General features: G+C 52.2%; 1 protein-coding gene across 1 annotated transcript in view; it reads left to right on the forward strand.

Annotated features, from left to right (window-relative positions):
- The window catches only part of Sema6a (semaphorin 6A), a 92,051-nt gene that overhangs the window by 43,059 nt on the left and 31,634 nt on the right, over positions 1–17,358 (forward strand). Inside the window, exons 2-6 of the mRNA XM_090325406.1 lie at positions 5,900–6,036; positions 10,267–10,384; positions 13,423–13,483; positions 14,381–14,443; positions 14,811–14,912. Coding sequence (XP_090181532.1) covers positions 5,937–6,036; positions 10,267–10,384; positions 13,423–13,483; positions 14,381–14,443; positions 14,811–14,912 — 444 coding nt within the window. The 5' untranslated portion in view covers positions 5,900–5,936. The remainder of the gene's footprint in view (positions 1–5,899; positions 6,037–10,266; positions 10,385–13,422; positions 13,484–14,380; positions 14,444–14,810; positions 14,913–17,358) is intronic.

Below are 17,358 nucleotides of genomic sequence, written 5' to 3' on the forward strand. Positions count from 1 at the left end.
TTCTCAGCTCCTAGCAGACCCTCAGCCATGGAGATCGCACAGCCCACTGGGGCCCCATGGAGCCCTCTGCCCTCTGGTGATGTGCAGTATTTCCCTTCACAGAATGTGAAAACCCTTTGGCAAATGTATTCCATTCCTGTGTCCCATTTGGGGACAAAGGCGGGAGCCACCAGACTGGCCTGTGCATTAAACCACCGAGTTCAGGGGGGAAGGGGGGCCCTCCCAGGGCCCGGGCGTCTCCACTGTCCCCGGAGAACACTGGAAGCCAGTATGATGGAAATCAAGCCCTGGAAATAATGAATCCAGGCTTCAAGCCAACGGGCAGTGAATGAATTTTGGCTCCCACTCAGGACCCAGACTCATGTAGCCAGAGTGCCACAGGAGAGCCCCGAGTTCTCAACTGTTGCTCGGCTTGATAACTTTGGAGCTGCGGCCACTTTTGGCAAGTGACCTTGCTTTTCAGAGCTTTGGTTTTTCTAGCGGTGAAATAAAGGGGTGTTTGTTTCTGCAGCCAGAATAGATATTCAAGTACATTCATACACACACACACACACACACATATAGTGATTACAATAACGTCCCTGGGCCTAGGTCCCTGACAATGTGACACAGCCTAATACATTTGATGGTGTTCGAAACCTCCAAGCAAGGTGCCTGGCGTGCACTGCCTTGGCGAGGGAGGGATGTATGGGAGTGGAAGGGGAGAGAGGATAGGGCAGGAGAAAGAGATGTCCTACAAAAGAAGGGCTGGAAACACAAGACTTCCCTTTTCTCTCAAAAGATAACAGGTGCACCCCCCCTCCCCAAGTGCACCCTCCCTCCCCAGTTGTTACTTCTGAGTCCACGACTGTGTTTGTGCCCTTGGGTCTAAATGGGGACCTCTTCTCTACAGTCAGAAGTTAGGTCTGGGGCTTTTCTGAAACGGGTGCTTTTATGCCTCTGCTGATGGCTGGGAGGAAGAGGAGGAGGAGGAGGAGGAGAGAAGAATTCGAGGCTGGGTTGAAAGGCTGAACTATTTTGTGTTCATGAACCTTATATCCTAACGTGGACCCCACCGAGCGGCCAGCCAGCATGGATTCAGAGACTGCGTAGTGTTTCTGACCAAGCTCGCGATGGGCCCGGGTTGTTCGTAACTCTCCTGGGAGGGCGTCTTCTTAGGCCCCGGCACTGCACCCGGCAGACACGGTTGAGACTTGTTCTGCAGTCCTCTCGGCAGGCTGACCCGGTCCTTGAGGGCCATGTGCTGTTTATACACTCATTCATTCTTTACCTTTTCCTTGGTGCATTAAATAAGCAGCAGGTTTGAGCTCTCCGGGACAAGTCTGGGCCCTCCATGCCCTGGAGCTGGGCTTTCCAATCTGCTTCCTCATCTCTGCAGCAGAAGGCCCTTGCTCTGACCTGAAGGGAGTGAGGGCGTTTATCTCACCTGCCGGGGGGCGGGGGGCGGAGGGTCAGGAAGCAACTGTGGACCCCTGTGATAAACTTCCACTCTGGAAGACGTCCGGCCATCTGTCCACACAAAGACAGGCCTCCACCTACGTCCACGGAGTTCCTTCCGTGTGGCTTCCACGGGGCCGCACCCCCTCCCTCTGCAGCCTTCCCACCTGTCCTTCCTCACCCAGACCTAGGTTTGGACTGTCTAGGCGGGTTGCTCCACTTTTGGCCTCCGTTTACCCAGGTGGATGGTGGTGTGGATGCCAGGGTTATTGTGCAGGGGCAGGGCCACCCGTCCTTTCTCCGTTCCCCAGGATGTTTCCCTGGTACTAGAGTTAGGGCCATCGTGGACGGTTTAAAAGTAGCCCGACCGTGTGAGTGTGATTTCTGAGTTGGATTCTCCTCCCTGCCCCTGGAACCAACTTCAGAAGTCAGAGGCTTGGTGAGCTGCAGGGCAGAGGGAAGGGGGCTCCTGCCATGGAGCAGGGGGACACCGGCTGCTCATCAAGGTCCCGCCTAGCATAGCCGTGACCCAAGTCCAAGAAAGGCCTGCGTGCAAGCCCTTCCGAGAGCTAAACACCATCAGTGTCTGAGACACAGAGGGGAGGAAACAGAGGCTGGCCTGGTCGGAGGGAGGCCCCCGTGTCACCTCAGGCCCCCCCGGGGCTTTACAAAGAGCTTGGTTTCATGCAGGAGCTTCAGGCCTGCCTGGCCTGGTGGGGGGGGGGGTCCTGAGCTACGATGAGGGGCTGGAAGCCAAGGCTGGTGTGACCCTTGATTATCTTGGGAACCTGTGAGGTCAGCGGATGCTGAATCTGTAAGGGAATTTCTGAGCCACGCAATGCGTGATTTTCCTCGTAGACCGTCACTCCCTTTCTGTGCCACGACCACACTGGGGATTTGAGGTTTGCCATTCTCCCGTCATCGGTTTGAAGGCATCCACTGAAACCAGATCAGATGGATTCCACGGGACGCGTCCATGGGATGGCAGAATTCCAGGAGGTGTCGTCGTGTGCCCGGCCAGGCACAAGCCGAATGCATCTCAGTGATCTCGTGTGGCAGCTGACATGCGGCTGGTGGTAGAGCTGGCCGGGTGCTTGAACTCAGGGCCTGGGTGCCAACCCTGGGCTTTTTGCTCAAGGTTGGCACTCGGCTGCTTGAGCTACAGCTCCAATTCTGGCTTTTTGTTGGTTTATTGGTGTTAAGAGCCTCACACAACGTCCTGCCCAGGCTGGCTTTGAACCTTGATCCTCCGATCTCACCCTCCTGAGTAGCTAGGGTTTCAGGCCTGAGCCATCTGACCCAGGCTTCTTTACCCACTGGAGGAACTCACTCATGACCGGAGTCTGTGCTCCCACGATGTGAGGGGAGAAAGACACACAGCAAAGCCATTTTCCGGCCCTCCGGTAAACCCGGGGGTAGTGAAGGGTGGTCTCCCGGCTGGGTAAGGTTTACCAGAAGCCATTCAGTTGCATGATGGGTTTGCTTCTGGCTGCATCGCTCTTCCTGCCAGACCAGAGCACGGAGGCTGTGGCATTCTGACCCCAGCCATCTGGAGGTGGAAAGCATTGAAGTGGGAAGGCAGGATAAGGAACAGGCCACCGCCTCCTTACCTCGCAGGAGACTGGTACTGTCATGAAGCACGGAGGCTCGTTCCTCTTGTCCAGACAAATTAACCTTCAGAAGCCTACATTTATGTCCCAGGGTTTCTCAAAGGAAACGAATCCGCCTGTAGGGGGTTCTTGAAACTCCCATTGTGTTGCGAGTTCAGCCGGATAAGAGGCTCAGGTGCAAGGTTGTCATTCTGCCATTCTGCTCCTGAACCTTTGTTTAGTGTATCAACGGCTTTCTCTCCGCGTGTGCGTGCGTGCGTGTGTGTGTGTGTGTGTGTGCATGTGTGCACAACAGCTGAGAGCTGGCTTGTTTCTGTTGTGTTTGTTCCTTATTGATTTATTCTTTGTGAATGGCTGCAGCCCTGAACTGCTTTCCTTTGTATACAGACCCCCCAGATTTCATAGAATAAGGAGGGGAGGGAGGGAGGGAGAGAAAGATAAAGGAAGGGATGGAAAAAAAGAGGGAGGGAGGGAGGAGTTGACTGGGTTTTAACCTACCCAGTAATGCACGCTATGTCTCTTGGTAGTGGGTTAACCCTGTGAACAAGTCATCATTTAAAGTTTTAATTTTCCTCTGCACATCAGAGATGTGGAGATACAGAATTGTTTGGGCTTTTCTCTCAATGTCTCTCCCCCTTTTGATTGTTGTTGTTTTTTTTTTTTTGGTCCAGATAAAGCAAATTAATTAACGTGTACTTCTCAATTGAAGAAACGATTCAGGCCCAGCTGCATCTGTGAAATTATAAGTTAAGAGCTCAGAACTTGAGACTTGTTGATTTTTTTTTTCCCCACTCTTGGCATGAAGAAAAGAGACATAGGTTGCTAATAATAACGGTTGTCCCAGAAAGCATTAAGTGAGTGGTTTTGTTTGCCAAATTAACTTTCAAAGAGGTCTAGGTTATGAAGTTTGACATTTCTTCACACAAATCTTAATGATTGATAGCTGGGTGAGAAGAAGAGATAATCGTTGGCAGCCTAGTTCAATGACTGCTATTCTGGCAAGATGAAAAGATCCCTCATTCTACATTAATTTCCCTGAAAAGTCAACACTCACTTCAAATATGCCTGAGAAATATGTGATAGTTACCGTAGCGCAAGCGCTTTCCACTGTTTCAAAGCAAGCCCACAAGTGACTCTCACTTCTAAGATATAGCAGAATTATTGTACATGCAAGGAACACCTATGAAAAAATACAGCACACACGTTTTTGTTCACTCTTGTTGCAAGGACATTGCCAGGGACTCAAACACGGAGATACCACATCCTAAAGTCAACATACTGCTTCCGGACAAGGCTGTTTCTCCTCGCAGTATTCACTGAAAGGAGCTACTTACATTTTTGTTTGTTTGCCTTATTTGTTATTATTAATTTCTGTTGTTATTAATATTGTTATTACCATTATTGCCGGTGCTGGGGATTGAACTCTGGGCCTGGGTGTTGTCCCTGAGGTTATTTTGCTCTAGGTGAGCGCTCTGCCACAGAAGCCACGGCACCACTCCGGCTTTTCTGAGGACTTCATTGGAGATGAGAGTCTCGCAGACTTGCCTGTCTGGGCTTGCTCTAAACCTCAGTCCTCAGATCTCAGCCTCCTGAGTACCTAGAATTACAGGTGTGAGCCACCGCATCTGCTTATTATTTCTTTTATTCATTATTTACTATTATTTGGCAGCTCCCATTCAGAGCCCCACCCTGGCTCTTCCATTTCAGCCGCGTCCACAGCCCTTTTGTGCTTCCGTTAATTTTTCAAATCGGGTTTGCCATTTTGCTCCTGTAAACAAGACTGTTGGTCTTCCAGATCTCCCCTTTCTAAGAAGCTGGGATCACACACACGTGTGTGCTACCATGCCCTTGATTTTTCTCTTCATGTGGTAGCGAGGAATTGAACCCAGGGCCTCATGTATGCTAGACAAGCACTCTTACCACAAAGCCACATTTCCAGCCCCTCCCAAGTTGCTTCTTCTCTTCTTCTTCCTCCTCCCCCCCCCCCTCCTCTTCCAGTCCTGGGCTCGAGCTCAGGGCCTGAGCACTGTCCTTGGACTTTCTCAAGGCTAGAGCTCTACCACTTGAGCCTCAGCACCACTTCCGGCTTTTTCTACGTATGTGGTACCGAAGAATCGAACCCAGGTCTTCGTGCATGCTAGGCAAGCACTCTACCACTGGGCCAAACTCCTGGCCCCGCAGACTTTTTAAACCTAGCTTGTATGAGTCCATTTCTGTTTCAGGTCATTGGAGAACCATGCAAACTAGGGGTGAAGGGTCTCGGCTAAGCAGTTGCATGGGGGTGGTGATTCGATTGGGTTGGGGTGTGTGTGTGTGTCACATATGAACAGACACTGGGAAGCAGGATATGTTTGGGAAATAGTACATGTAAATGTCCGTACGCCACATATTCTGACTTTGATTTCACCCTGCTGCTAGTCTAGCTTGTTGTCGGGAACCGCAAAGTTTTAGTATTGGTGGCAGCTTCATGTTTCTGCCCTGTCTTGGGCTGGGTGAGGCAACGTGGTTTGGGCGGTGGGAGCGTTAGGCGTCTGTCAGCCGACCGTGAGGTGACAAAGCCCTGCTTCCTGTTGGTCCGTACAGAGTGGAAGGCAGAGTTTCCTGGCTGTGAGATAACATCCACCATGTCCCCCTCTCGTGGCTCCGTGTCCTGGGTCTGGAAGATGCTTTGTGAAGGGTTTTAGTGCAGAAGAAAGAGGGGGTACACGGAGGCTGGGGGTTCAGATAGAGAAGGGAAGGGGTTCCTGGTGAGGAACTGGAGCTCAGCCTGGAGAATGCACGACCGTGGAGCCTCCCAGCACCCACGGAGGGCCTGGTGGCGGGAAGCGAACCTCCTCTTTGCTCTTTGGCAGGGTGAAGTGTGACAGGAAGCCTCCCCGCGGAACTACTATGAGTCCAGAAGCCTTGCTGCTATGTCTCACACTGCTGCACTCTGCTCGGGCCGGCTTCCCAGAGGATTCTGAGCCAATCAGTATTTCGCATGGCAACTGTAAGTGCCCCGGCTCCTTCCTTCCCTTCCCCACGCAGTCGGAGACCAACACGGAGCATCACTGCCCGGCATTTCCGTGCTCAATGCGCAGGCCTTGTAATAAGAACAGTGACTGCCCCGGTACTTGGGAGGGGTTTTGTTGGGTTGCAGGAGTGGGGCTGGGGTTGGCACTCTCACTTGGCTTTTTCACTCAAGGCTAAGGCTCTTTTCTTTGAGCCACAGCTCCACTTCTGGCTTTTTGCTAATGGGTTAGAGCTAAGCGTCTCTCGGCTCAATCTAACCCAAGGCTGGTTTCAAAATGTGATCCTCGGGGCTCAGCCTCCCGAGTAGCTAGGATGACAGACACGAACGAGCCCACTCGTTTACCCCTACTACAGGACTCAGCAGAAAGTTATTAGACATGGCGGTACTCGGCCCCCAACATCTCCCCTGTTTTTATCTTTAAAAAGACAAAACTTAGGATAGGTGGGGCTACCACCATATCAGATCGGCTGTGCCTGTCTTAGGTGTCTCCAAGCTCGCGCGTCTTCTTTCCCGTCATGGGATCACCAAGTCCTCTTTACTTGGCTCCTGTCTTAGGTTGATAGGCTCACAGCTGGGACTGGCCCGTCTTTGACTACCAGCCGTCCATTTAAGCAAATCAGACCCGAGGGGATGCACCTATTTCCGTGGGAGCAGATGCCTGTCACGTTAGCATTCACTTTCTGCGTTGACTTTGTAGGCAACCAATATAGACAGCCCATAAAAATAAATCCAAACCCATCAATCCTGCCCATCTTGGATCAAGTCCCCAAATCACCTAAAGTTAGAATATTAACATGTGTCATTTTTGCACATCATTCCAGTCCTCACATGCTGATCAATGGCTTATTCAAAGCATTCTCTGTAGGAATAGCAGTGGCAAGGACAATACTTGCAGCAGTAATGGCAGGGAAATACCAAAGTCTTTTGTACTGATGAGCGGGAAAGCATTCTCTTCCGCCTGTACAGGCACTGGTATATACTGAGGGGCTCTGACTACAACAGCCAGAGAAAACAGGGAAACATTCCAACATTAAGAAAACAACATTCACACAAGCCATAGGGAATAGCAGGGCAATGGAAGAATTAGAAGAGTCTTCCAATTCCCCCTCCTTTTTTGTTTTAAACTACTGTCTCCCATGTCTCTAATTTTTCCTATTTCACCTTCAAAGAATGACTCTGGTCCCTTCATTTTAAGGGGGTTAAGGGCGAAGATCCATTTTCTGTAACTTCTTCAAGCTGACTCAGGGGCGTCGTCCCTATATTTTGTCAGGGACCCTAAAAAGCTTTAGCCTGTTTTCAACTATTCTGAACCCAAGCACAGGCTTTCTAAATCACTACCACTTAGTTCTCTTTCTCAAGTCTGCGCTTTTCCCCTGTTCTTAAACTGTTTACTCCCATATAGACTTAGATGTACCTTTCACACACACATTCGCGGTCGTTCGGGTCTGAACCCATTCGGTTCTATTCTAAAATCGCCTCGCCCTTACACTGCTCTGGCCAGAGACTCCCTCGAGGTTCCTCCCTACCGTGCCCAAAGGGACCCGCGCTTCGGAGGGGATCTGGGAATGATTAAAATCTCTTTCACACACACATTCGCTGGTTTTTCAGTCTTTGAGTTTTCTTTGTCTTCCTCCCTGTCTTTTTCTCTTTCCCTGTGAGCAATTTCAGCCTGCATTTTCCCGTCAGGTTTCCCTGGCCTTTCAGTCCCTCCTTTTTCTTTGCATTATTTTCCGTTCAGGTTTCTCTGGTTTTTCAGTCTTTGAGTTTTTCTTCTTTGACTTTTGCAGGTAGTTGCTTCCCTTTCTCCTGTTTATCACCTTTTTTCTTTCTCTTTCTCTTTGTCCCTCTCTTTCTCCTCGTCTTCCTGTCTTTTTCCCTGTGAGTAACTTCAGCCTGCATTTTCCCTTCAGGTTTTCTCTGGTTGTTCAGTCTTTCCTCCATGTAGCTCTCACTTGGCTCAACTCTCAGTCGTGCCCCTTTCATGCCCCATGTTGGGCGCCAGTATGTCGGGGTCCTTCATCCCTAGTCCCTCTTGAGGAGGGATGGGAAAAAACACACCCCAACCAGTCCAAGCCGCGAGAGGAGAGGGCCCACTGCCCTCCCGAGCTCCCGCACGCAGCCTTCCTTCCCCGGAGCACGAACAGAAACACCACGCAGCTTCATCAAGGCTCCTTCTTATATTGGGTGCGGGAGCCTATCAGCTCAACAGGTGGGCAGGATACAGAGGTCCACTTGTTTACCCCACTACAGGACTCAGCAGAAAGTTATTAGACATGGCGGTACTCGGCCCCCAACACTGGTACCCAGCTTATGATGGGACTCGTTCAAGGCTTTATTCCGAGACTGATTTTGCTTTGCAGCTGGCCTGGTGGACGCCGTGTACCTTCCTTTTGTATCAGCGTCATTGCCAGAGGGGAGAGGCTGGAGCTTTGAAGCTGGGTTGTCTCTCTCAAAGAGGAAATTCTCCAGGGCCACAGGGCCTGGCGGGTACCCTGCTTTTCTGTCCCCGGACAAACCCACGTATTTTATCCTAGGAAAAGTGAGAGAGGGCCTTTTTCCTGAGAATCTGCTTCTCCAGTAATTAACCACCAAACACATACCACGTGAGCCTTCCAAATGACGGTTCACATTTGTGGGCAGTACGGGCTTTCTCTGGGAATACTGGCACAAGAAAGAAGACGATTGTACGTGAAGTCAGGTGGCGCAGAACCAAAGGCAAAGGGCATGACTGACGACTGCCACCCCTAACAGCCGCAGAGCCCCCAACCCCACGGCAGCACACCCTGCGTGGATGGACTCCATTCGAGATAAGAACCTCCGCACCAAATCTAACCGCACCCAAATGTGCGGCCGTAGCTCACACTTCAGTGGCCACTGGAACACTGGGTCACACGACTGTGAGGCCAACTCTATAAAGAACAGGTTGATGGCCGGGCTTTGGTGGCTCTCATCTGTCACCCGCTCAGGAGGCTGAGATCTGAAGATCACAGGTTGAAGCCAGCTCGGGTAAAGGGGGGGGAAATGAACCCCTGAGACTTTTATCTCCAGTAACCCAGCAACAAGCTGAACGGTCGCTCAACTGGAATGGCTCCACCAGTGGAGAGCCAGCCAGCCCTGAGTTCAAGCCCTCATGCCCCCCCCCAAAAGAATAGGGTCCGTGGAGTTTCAGAGCAGTGGAAGGGAAATTACCAGTCACCTCACCAAGCTGGAGTGAGGGGGTTTCTGAGGACACAGAGGCAGCGTGGCTCAGGTTCTGCAGAGGGCCTGGGGTCCCGGCTCAGTCTTGTGGACTGTCCTAGGGGTTTGCTCATCATCATTCACGCCCCACGCCCCCCCCCTCCCGAGTGTGGCTCTTCTTCCTTTCCTCTGCCGGCGTCTGGAGACCATAGGTTCGGGGACAGAGCGATGATGAGATACAGATATGTGTAAAGGCCAGCTCTAGTGACCAACTGCCCGCTCACCACCCAAGAGGACCGGAGCGAAGAAGAAAAGTGACAACACAGGGAACATTCCAGGTTTCCCAACTGGCTACACTCCGTTTGACCCTGCCTTTCCCTGACCCCCCCCCCCAAGCCCCCTCCACCTCCTCATTTTCTGTGAGATCCACTGAATCCCCGGTGAACTTGCCCCGGTTCCTAGAATGCCAGCGGGCCTCAGAGGCCTTCAATGGTGGCTTAGCCCTCCCGGACGCCTGTGGAGACGGTATTTTTCTTCTGGCTCCTGGACGGAGACTCTCGCCTCCAGCCCACATTGCCTTTGTGTTGATGGATGGAAGGGAGACTTTGAAACTAGTTTTGTTCCCCAGACAAGATCTTTGGCTGCCTGCCCCCTCCAGGCTTAGCACTTCACAGAAGATGAAAAGAAAGCCGGGGAAGAAAGGAGGAACTTCATGCAAAAGTGTTTCACCAACCAGTCTACAGCCCCCCCTTCCCCAATCCCCCCCGCCCCCAAGAAATGGTGGCACTTAGAAAGCTAAGTCCTGGCTTATTATGGACTGGAAATGAAGTGTAACCCGAGCATGGTTGGAGAACACACTGCTGTCCCCGGTATTGATTTTAAAATAACAACGGCCTTCTTTGGGGATGGGAAAACGGTGGCATGGTTTGAATTCAATACGGTTTTGTGTCCGCCCAATCTGCTTCTCCCTAGCCTTCCTTCCCCATCTCATTGCGTGTATACATACATAATTTTTTTTTTCCTGCACAGATACAAAACAGTATCCAGTGTTTGTGGGCCATAAGCCAGGACGGAACAGCACCCAGAGGCACAGGCTAGACATTCAGATGGTTGTGATTATGAACAGAACCCTCTACATAGCTGCCAGGTGAGACACCTTACCCCCTGTCCCCAGCCGCCCTCAGTTTACCCAGCAGAACCACGCTGCCCCTTGTAGCGTGACAGAAACTCAAGGCCCACCCAGAAGTATTAAGCCTGCCTGCCTGCCTGCCTTCCTTCCTTCCTTCCTTCCTTCCTTCCTTCCTTCCTTCCTTCCTTCCTTCTTTCCTTCCAATGTTTTGGTATCTGTTTAACGTTCCTATGGATTTTTCTGGAGAAATAATTTGCATCTTTGAGAGTTTAGACTCATTAATCCCCTGTGGATATTGAAAAGATAGAGAGAAAGATAGATAGATAGATATTGATTTCTGCCCAGGTGTGCCCATTGAGTTCCTTGTTGAATCAGGCGATTCTTGTGAAATCAGGATGAGTGTAAAGGCAGGCGTTGTCCAGCGTGTGTGTAGCTGTGTGTACATCAGACTGACCAGTACCTTTTCTCAGCGGATGCACGCTGTTTGTCATGGCTTGGAAAGAGCAGCCGTGGCCCCCGGAGAAGGCGGAATCCTTTTGCATTTCCGCGGGGTTTTCTTGGCTGTGGGAAGGGAGCTCCCGCTCACAGCTGGAGGGCCAGCAGCCACCCGGCCTCAGAGCCATCCCCGGCCTCGCGCCTTGGTCCTTGCTCTGCCCCTGACTGGGACGGACCAGTCTCTGGCTCGACATCGCCTCCCCGAATTGCCAGGTTTGCAGTGCGTGTTCCCCCACATTTGAGGCACGCAGGTCACCCCAAGTACTCCCCAAGGAACAGCACACGGGTCGCTAGGGCTCCTGGGGGGGCCTCTGGGGTCCCCCCCAGATGCACGGCGGGACAGAGAACGTGCAGTGACATGTTCCCTGGCCTGGAGCCCCTGGACTGCTTCCGAGGTGAGGGGACCGAGGGGATGCTGCCCAGGAGCAGAGAATGATGGGTGGCCCCCAGGAGGCACCAGAGACAGACCTGGCACCTACCTTGCCTCTCCCCACCTTGTGAAAGACCAGAGCTCATTTCCTGAATGTACCCAAGTTAGAAGATTACACCCGGGCTCAGTCACCTACAGTTTCATACCACGAGGGCACTGGGTCTGAGAGAAAGGGGTTGACTCAGTCGTCCTCCTGTAAGACAGGAGGGAGGGAGGGGGTGCCCGCTGGAGGGGGGCGTGGGGCGGGGTCTGTGGAGTGGTCTCAAGGAAGTGGATTCCAGGTAATCGTGGTGTGAGTGCAGGAGTGCACGTGTGGGTGTTTGGAAGTGTCCCCCACACCCTGTAAGCGCTGTTTCTCCTGGGGGGCCGTGATCTGTTAGATATTCAGAGAGTGGCCCTGATCCCCGGGGGAATTTCATTCACGGAATTGCCTGTCAAAGGCTTCCGGTTCTTACAGACCCACTGGTGTCAGCCCGAGATTGCCAGGGAACCATCTGGAAGCCCTGGGCCCCCGAGGGAGGAGGGGAGGAGGGTCCCGTGCCAAAGAGTCCTTCCCAGTTCTTTTTAAGATTTTTATCCACTTTGTACCTTCTTCTTTTTTTTTTTTTTGACTCTCCCAACTACTAATTAACATAAACAGATCTTGCCTTGCCCAGAGCAGGGCTCCTGGAGTGTTTGCCAGCACAGATCAATCAGCGGCTGGTTCACAATTCATACATTCAGCTCCTGTTTTCAGTGGAGGGGTGGAGGGTGGAGGGGTGGAGGGAGCAGAAGCCTAAGCCAAAGTCACAAAGCAATTCCAGTCCAATAATGTGCCTGACCGCAGCACCACCATAAAGTCGAACAAGTAATAAACGGCCTTGAAATTAAAGGGCAGATGATTCTGGCACCTTCTGAAGTCTGAAGAGGCGTCTCAGCTCAGCAGCCAACCGAGCAGGCTCTGCTCCCTCCATTTGCCACTCTCTGTTTCTCCCTCCTTCCGTCCGTCTGTCTGTCTCTCTCAGACACACACACAGAATTTAGTAGCAGACATTTTTCATGTGAGAAGCTTGCTTAAAAAATAATCTCTGTTGGTGATTATCTTTAAAAGGAAACTGATTTCCCAAGAACTGAAATATATATATAATATTTACATATCCATTATATAAATAATAATTCCTGCAAATAATCCCTTCCTTTCTTTTCTTCTCCTCCCCCCACTTGGGCTTAAAGTCTACGTGAGAGCCACCAGGTCCCGGTTTAAAGCCGTGGATAATAATTTTCCAACCCCAGGACTTCCTGCATTTTAGCAAAAGTCAATGTTATTTCAAGGGAAAATGAGCTGTTTGGCTCTGCCTGGCGAGGCCCCTCTCCTCTGTGCAGTGTGGCTCTTTTCTTCCCTTGCCTCTGAGTTCCAGACAAAAAGGCTCTTGTTTCCCCACTGCTGAGGAAGGAGAGGCTTAAACCCAGCCCCACACCTGGGTACGGGGTCTGCGTCTCCCCTTCCACGAAAGACAACCCGAAACAGGAGCGTGAAGAGAAGCCACGCACGCCAGCGCAAGCCCGCGCTCATGTTAGACCTCTACAGACCATCATGTCGGGAAGGAAAGGGAAGCTTCTGGAAGTAATTCATTTTACTTCCTTGTGTTGCATCTTGACAGTCACGTCCTCAGAGCCGCATGCCGAGCTCCGGACCCCGGGCTCCCAGACACTGGTGTGGATGGGAACCTGTCTATGTCCGTCTTAGACCAGCGCAGCCTTCCAGGCAGCCTTCCGGCCCCCAAGCTCACTACCAGATGGGGTGGCACTGTGCTGGGGGTGTGGGGGGTACCATGTGAAGTCCTTAGGAAAGAAAGGTGAGGACCCAGAGAGCTGGAGCTTGTGGTACACCCAGAAGTGTCACTGCCTGCTGACTTAGTCCTTCCTCTTTTCAAGACTTAGTTTTTTTTGGAGGGAAGGAAGGAGGGAGGGAGGAAGGAAGGAAGGAAGGAAGGAAGGAAGGAAGGAAGGAAGGAAGGAAGGAAGGAAGGAAGGAAAAGCAACATGGATCTAGTTTTTTATCCACTATGGGTTATAACTAACTCATTCTGCCAAAAAACGAACTGTCTTGACTGTTGTATTTGACCTTGCATTTATTTTTCTTTGCTTCTAGGGACCATATTTATACTGTTGACATAGATACACCCCACACAGAAGAAATTTACTGTAGCAAAGTAAGTTGTTGTTGGGGTTTTTTTTTTTTAACACCTTTTCCTGAATAAAGGACTTTAGGATAGAGCCTTGATGGAGAACGGGTGACGGCTGCTGGCCAGAGCCTGGGGACGGCCCCGGGAACACCCTCACTGCTTTCACCCAGGCCTAAGCAAGCCGAGGCCGGGGTGTCACACAAGCTCAGATCAGCTCTTTCAGGTTTCAGTCACCGCTGGGCAGACAGATGTTGTACAGTGCTCTAGGCCAGGACTGAAGTCCTGGAAACCATTGCCCTGTTTCTTCAGGAAATCACCAGCCTTCAGAAGTCAGGTTTCCACCCCACCAGGTGCATCCACAGACTGCATCCACCCGGACGTTTCGGCGTCAGGCCACGTGGCCTTTGAGCATGGCGGTCCCAGAATGTGACCATTACCCATTTCAGACAGACACAGAATCGCCCCACACTCGGCACACAGCCCCACGGGGGCGTCATTAGAACCTTTGTCCACTTCGTGAGCACGCAAGAAAATGACTTCTATATTTTAAATGAAAAGCCTCCTTTACAAAAATCAATTTATCTCCTGAAAGGAAAGGGCAAGGAGATGTGTTTTCTCAAAAGGAGTATCATTGAGCAGATTAATCCGGATAGGTCGTGTGGACTTCGTCTGCTGTTTCTCCTTCTCCTTGTCTTCCGGCTTAACACCTAGATCATGCTGTAGTTTCATAAATAGGTAAAGAGTTCACAATGAAATGCCTGCTTCTGATCGCGCGAATTAATCATAGCGAGAGGGTGTAAAAAGTGTTCAACCCATCCAGCTTGAGCCTCTTGCCTCCAGGGAGCTCTTACTTCTCCAATCAGATGCAATAACCTCTGGGCTCTAATTGATTTCTGTCTTCATCCCCCCCTCCCCGCCCTGCAGAAACTAACGTGGAAATCTAGACAGACGGATGTGGACACGTGCAGAATGAAGGGAAAACACAAGGTAGGCTCACCCCGTCCCCTGTGGAGGCCACCTTCAGTTAAGGTTCTGATGGCTTTCTCTGGCTGCATCCTACCATTCCTTTCCGCCCCCCCCACCCCCTCCACTGCTTTGCCCATCAAATTATGAAAGGCTTTAGTGTGGGGGAAAAAAAATAGCTCGCTTGTAACGTGATGAGATGCTACCATAGCTGTTCTGAGGGCAGCAGGAACTCCTCAGGAGACTGGGACCCAGGCGTCGCCCCCGACCGTCTCCCCCGCCCATCTGGTCGCTCCCCCTATCTGTTGGCATGCCGTGCGGGGGGGGGGGGGGACAAATGGGGCTTCTTACGGAATGGATGTGAGCCCCAATGGCTTGAATTCTCCCCCAGGATGAGTGCCATAACTTTATCAAAGTTCTTCTCAAGAAGAACGAGGACACGCTGTTCGTCTGCGGAACCAATGCCTTCAACCCTTCCTGTAAAAACTACAAGGTACAGGGGGCGTGGCGAGGGGCGTGTCTGACTGTTCTGTATTGTTCTGTGTTGCATGGGTACAGCCCAGTAAAACCATGTAGACTCTCTCTCTCTCTCTCTCTCTCCCTCTCTCTCTCTCTCTCTGTCTCTCTCCCTCTCTCTCTCTCTCTCTCACACATACACACACACATTGTCTCAGTACACATGTACACTAAATCAAGGAATCCTCATGCTAAAAATCAAAGCTTGCCATGTGACACCATAGACCTTTCCTCTTGCAAGAGCACAGCAATTTAATTGCATTTAGTGCTAGGCCTGCTTGACCATGACCTTGACCCTGACCTTGGGCCTTGACTCCCTTACACACACATGGAGGCCTGTATACAAGTAGAAGTCAGCCAGGACAAACTCCAGCTGCAGCTGCTGAGCAGCCCCTGAGGAAGTTGCCCGAGCGGAGGAGCCAGGGCCTGAGGCCTTCGCTCGGCTGCCATTTTCCTCCACCCTGCATTCCACTTATGCGCTGGGTGGGTCTCTTCCCAGGGCTAGGCACTGGGACTGGAAAGACGCCCGAGGCCTGTGCCCTCCAGGGGAGGAGCCCCAGGGTTGGCTGGGGTCGTTGCCATGGTGACTGACAGGATGCAGACAGTGAGAGAAGCCCAGTGCTCGGCCCAGGCCTGAGAGAGAGGGGTGGGGAGACCCCAGGGAAGGGATGGAGCAGAAGTGGGCTCCAGTCCAGACACTGCGGGGCAGGGGGTGCCTGTCCTTCGTAAAAAACAGATAGAACAAAGGAGGTGGGAACTGCATGAATGGGGGTGAGAAACCCTAACTGGCTCCTCCACTGCTAGATAGTGAAATGACCAGTGAGGACAGAACGAGACTACAGATGAAGGGCAGAGGGCAGAGTGGAGAGACGCGTGAGTGACCCAAGCCGGGGCGTCTAGTCTTGGATAAGGCCCCCCAGACTTCTGGGCTGTCCCTGGGGAGTGAAGGGCCACCATCCTTGATGGGGTGGGGTGGGGTTTCAAATGGACTTTGCCCTGTGGAAGGCAGTGTGTGGAGGAGACGCAGACAGGCACAATCGTCAAGATGTCCAGAAGCTTCTCCGGGGAGAGATGTGGTAGGAGATACCGGTGGGTCTCACCATCCTGAACTGCAACTCAAGGGGTATAAAAATAAAGACCCGCCGCCCCCCATAAATCTCATTAACCCCACACTCCATTTTTAAGCCCAGAAGTAAGTCCAGAAAAGTCTATTCTACACAGAAAGATCAGAGGTCCAAATAATGGCAGACCCTTCCCCTCGGGCGTGTGGCATTGCGCGGCGAGGGTCTCGCCTCTGATGCCACCACCGAGTATTTCTGCTCCCGTTCGTTATTGCTCAGGACTCACTGAGATGAACACTTCTCACGTAACCCGTGGACTTCCCCAGCCAGACAAAGGCGTCCCTGGTGATGGCATGGCCTTCGTGACCCACGGGGTCACTCACTCTTGTCACAGGTGTTCTGTGTCCGGGATTGTCACATCCCGTCTCGGGCTTCCCAGGGCTATACCTCCAGCAGCGTCCTGGCCCACTGGGCCTGCCCCCTACCCCGGGAAGCCACGCACAGCCCCAGTGCCAGCCATGGAGGGGCCCCGACACCTGTGCCACCGATCAGGACGGGCTCCGTGTGCGGCCTGACACTCCGTGACTGAGCCGGTGGCCGAGCACGCAGTCATTCCGTGTGGCTGGAGGATGAGCGACAGCGCTCTCTCTTGTGTGATTTAAGATCTGGTCTCCAACTTGGAACCTAATGCTTTCTTGGCTATAGAGTCTCATACTCCCATCCCACCTGCCAAAGCACGGTCACATGACCAGTGACACAGCAGTCACCTGCTACATAGACACCCAAGGTGCCCGGCATTTCTATAGCACCAGTGACACGGCAGTCACCTGGTACACGGGTGTTCAGGGTGCCCGGCATTTCTATAGCACCAGTGACACGGCAGTCACCTGGTACACGGGTGTTCAGGGTGCCCGGCATTTCTATAGCACCAGTGACACGGCAGTCACCTGGCACACGGGCGTTAAGGGTGCCCGGCATTTCTATAGCACCAGCACAGCCTGTGCTAGACTGATTCAGCCACGAGTTCAAAAAAGAGAGACAACATAGGTGTGAACCTGACAACAGAGACTCAGCCCTTGTCCCCTTTGCTAATTCCATGCTTGCCTGTCCGATAACTGGAGGGGGAATCCCCAGGGCTTTCCAGTGGACAGAATCCACAGAGGTGGAACTCGCCAGGCCAAGCAACTCCCAAAAGGAAGGTGACAGTCGTAGAGCTCACCACAGCAGGCAGGCGGATGGGGGCTACAGGCATTCTGAGACCATTTCATCAGAACCGGGCTCTGCTTGTGTAACAGCGGGAGAGCCAAGAAGCTCCAGTCAGGATCCTTGCCTCTCTTTCAGCCTCAGTTTCTCCACCTGGAG

The sequence above is a fragment of the Megascapheus bottae genome, chromosome 38 (assembly GCF_031878675.1).
Source record: "Megascapheus bottae isolate mThoBot1 chromosome 38, mThoBot2.hap1, whole genome shotgun sequence".
Classification (NCBI taxonomy): domain Eukaryota; kingdom Metazoa; phylum Chordata; class Mammalia; order Rodentia; family Geomyidae; genus Megascapheus; species Megascapheus bottae.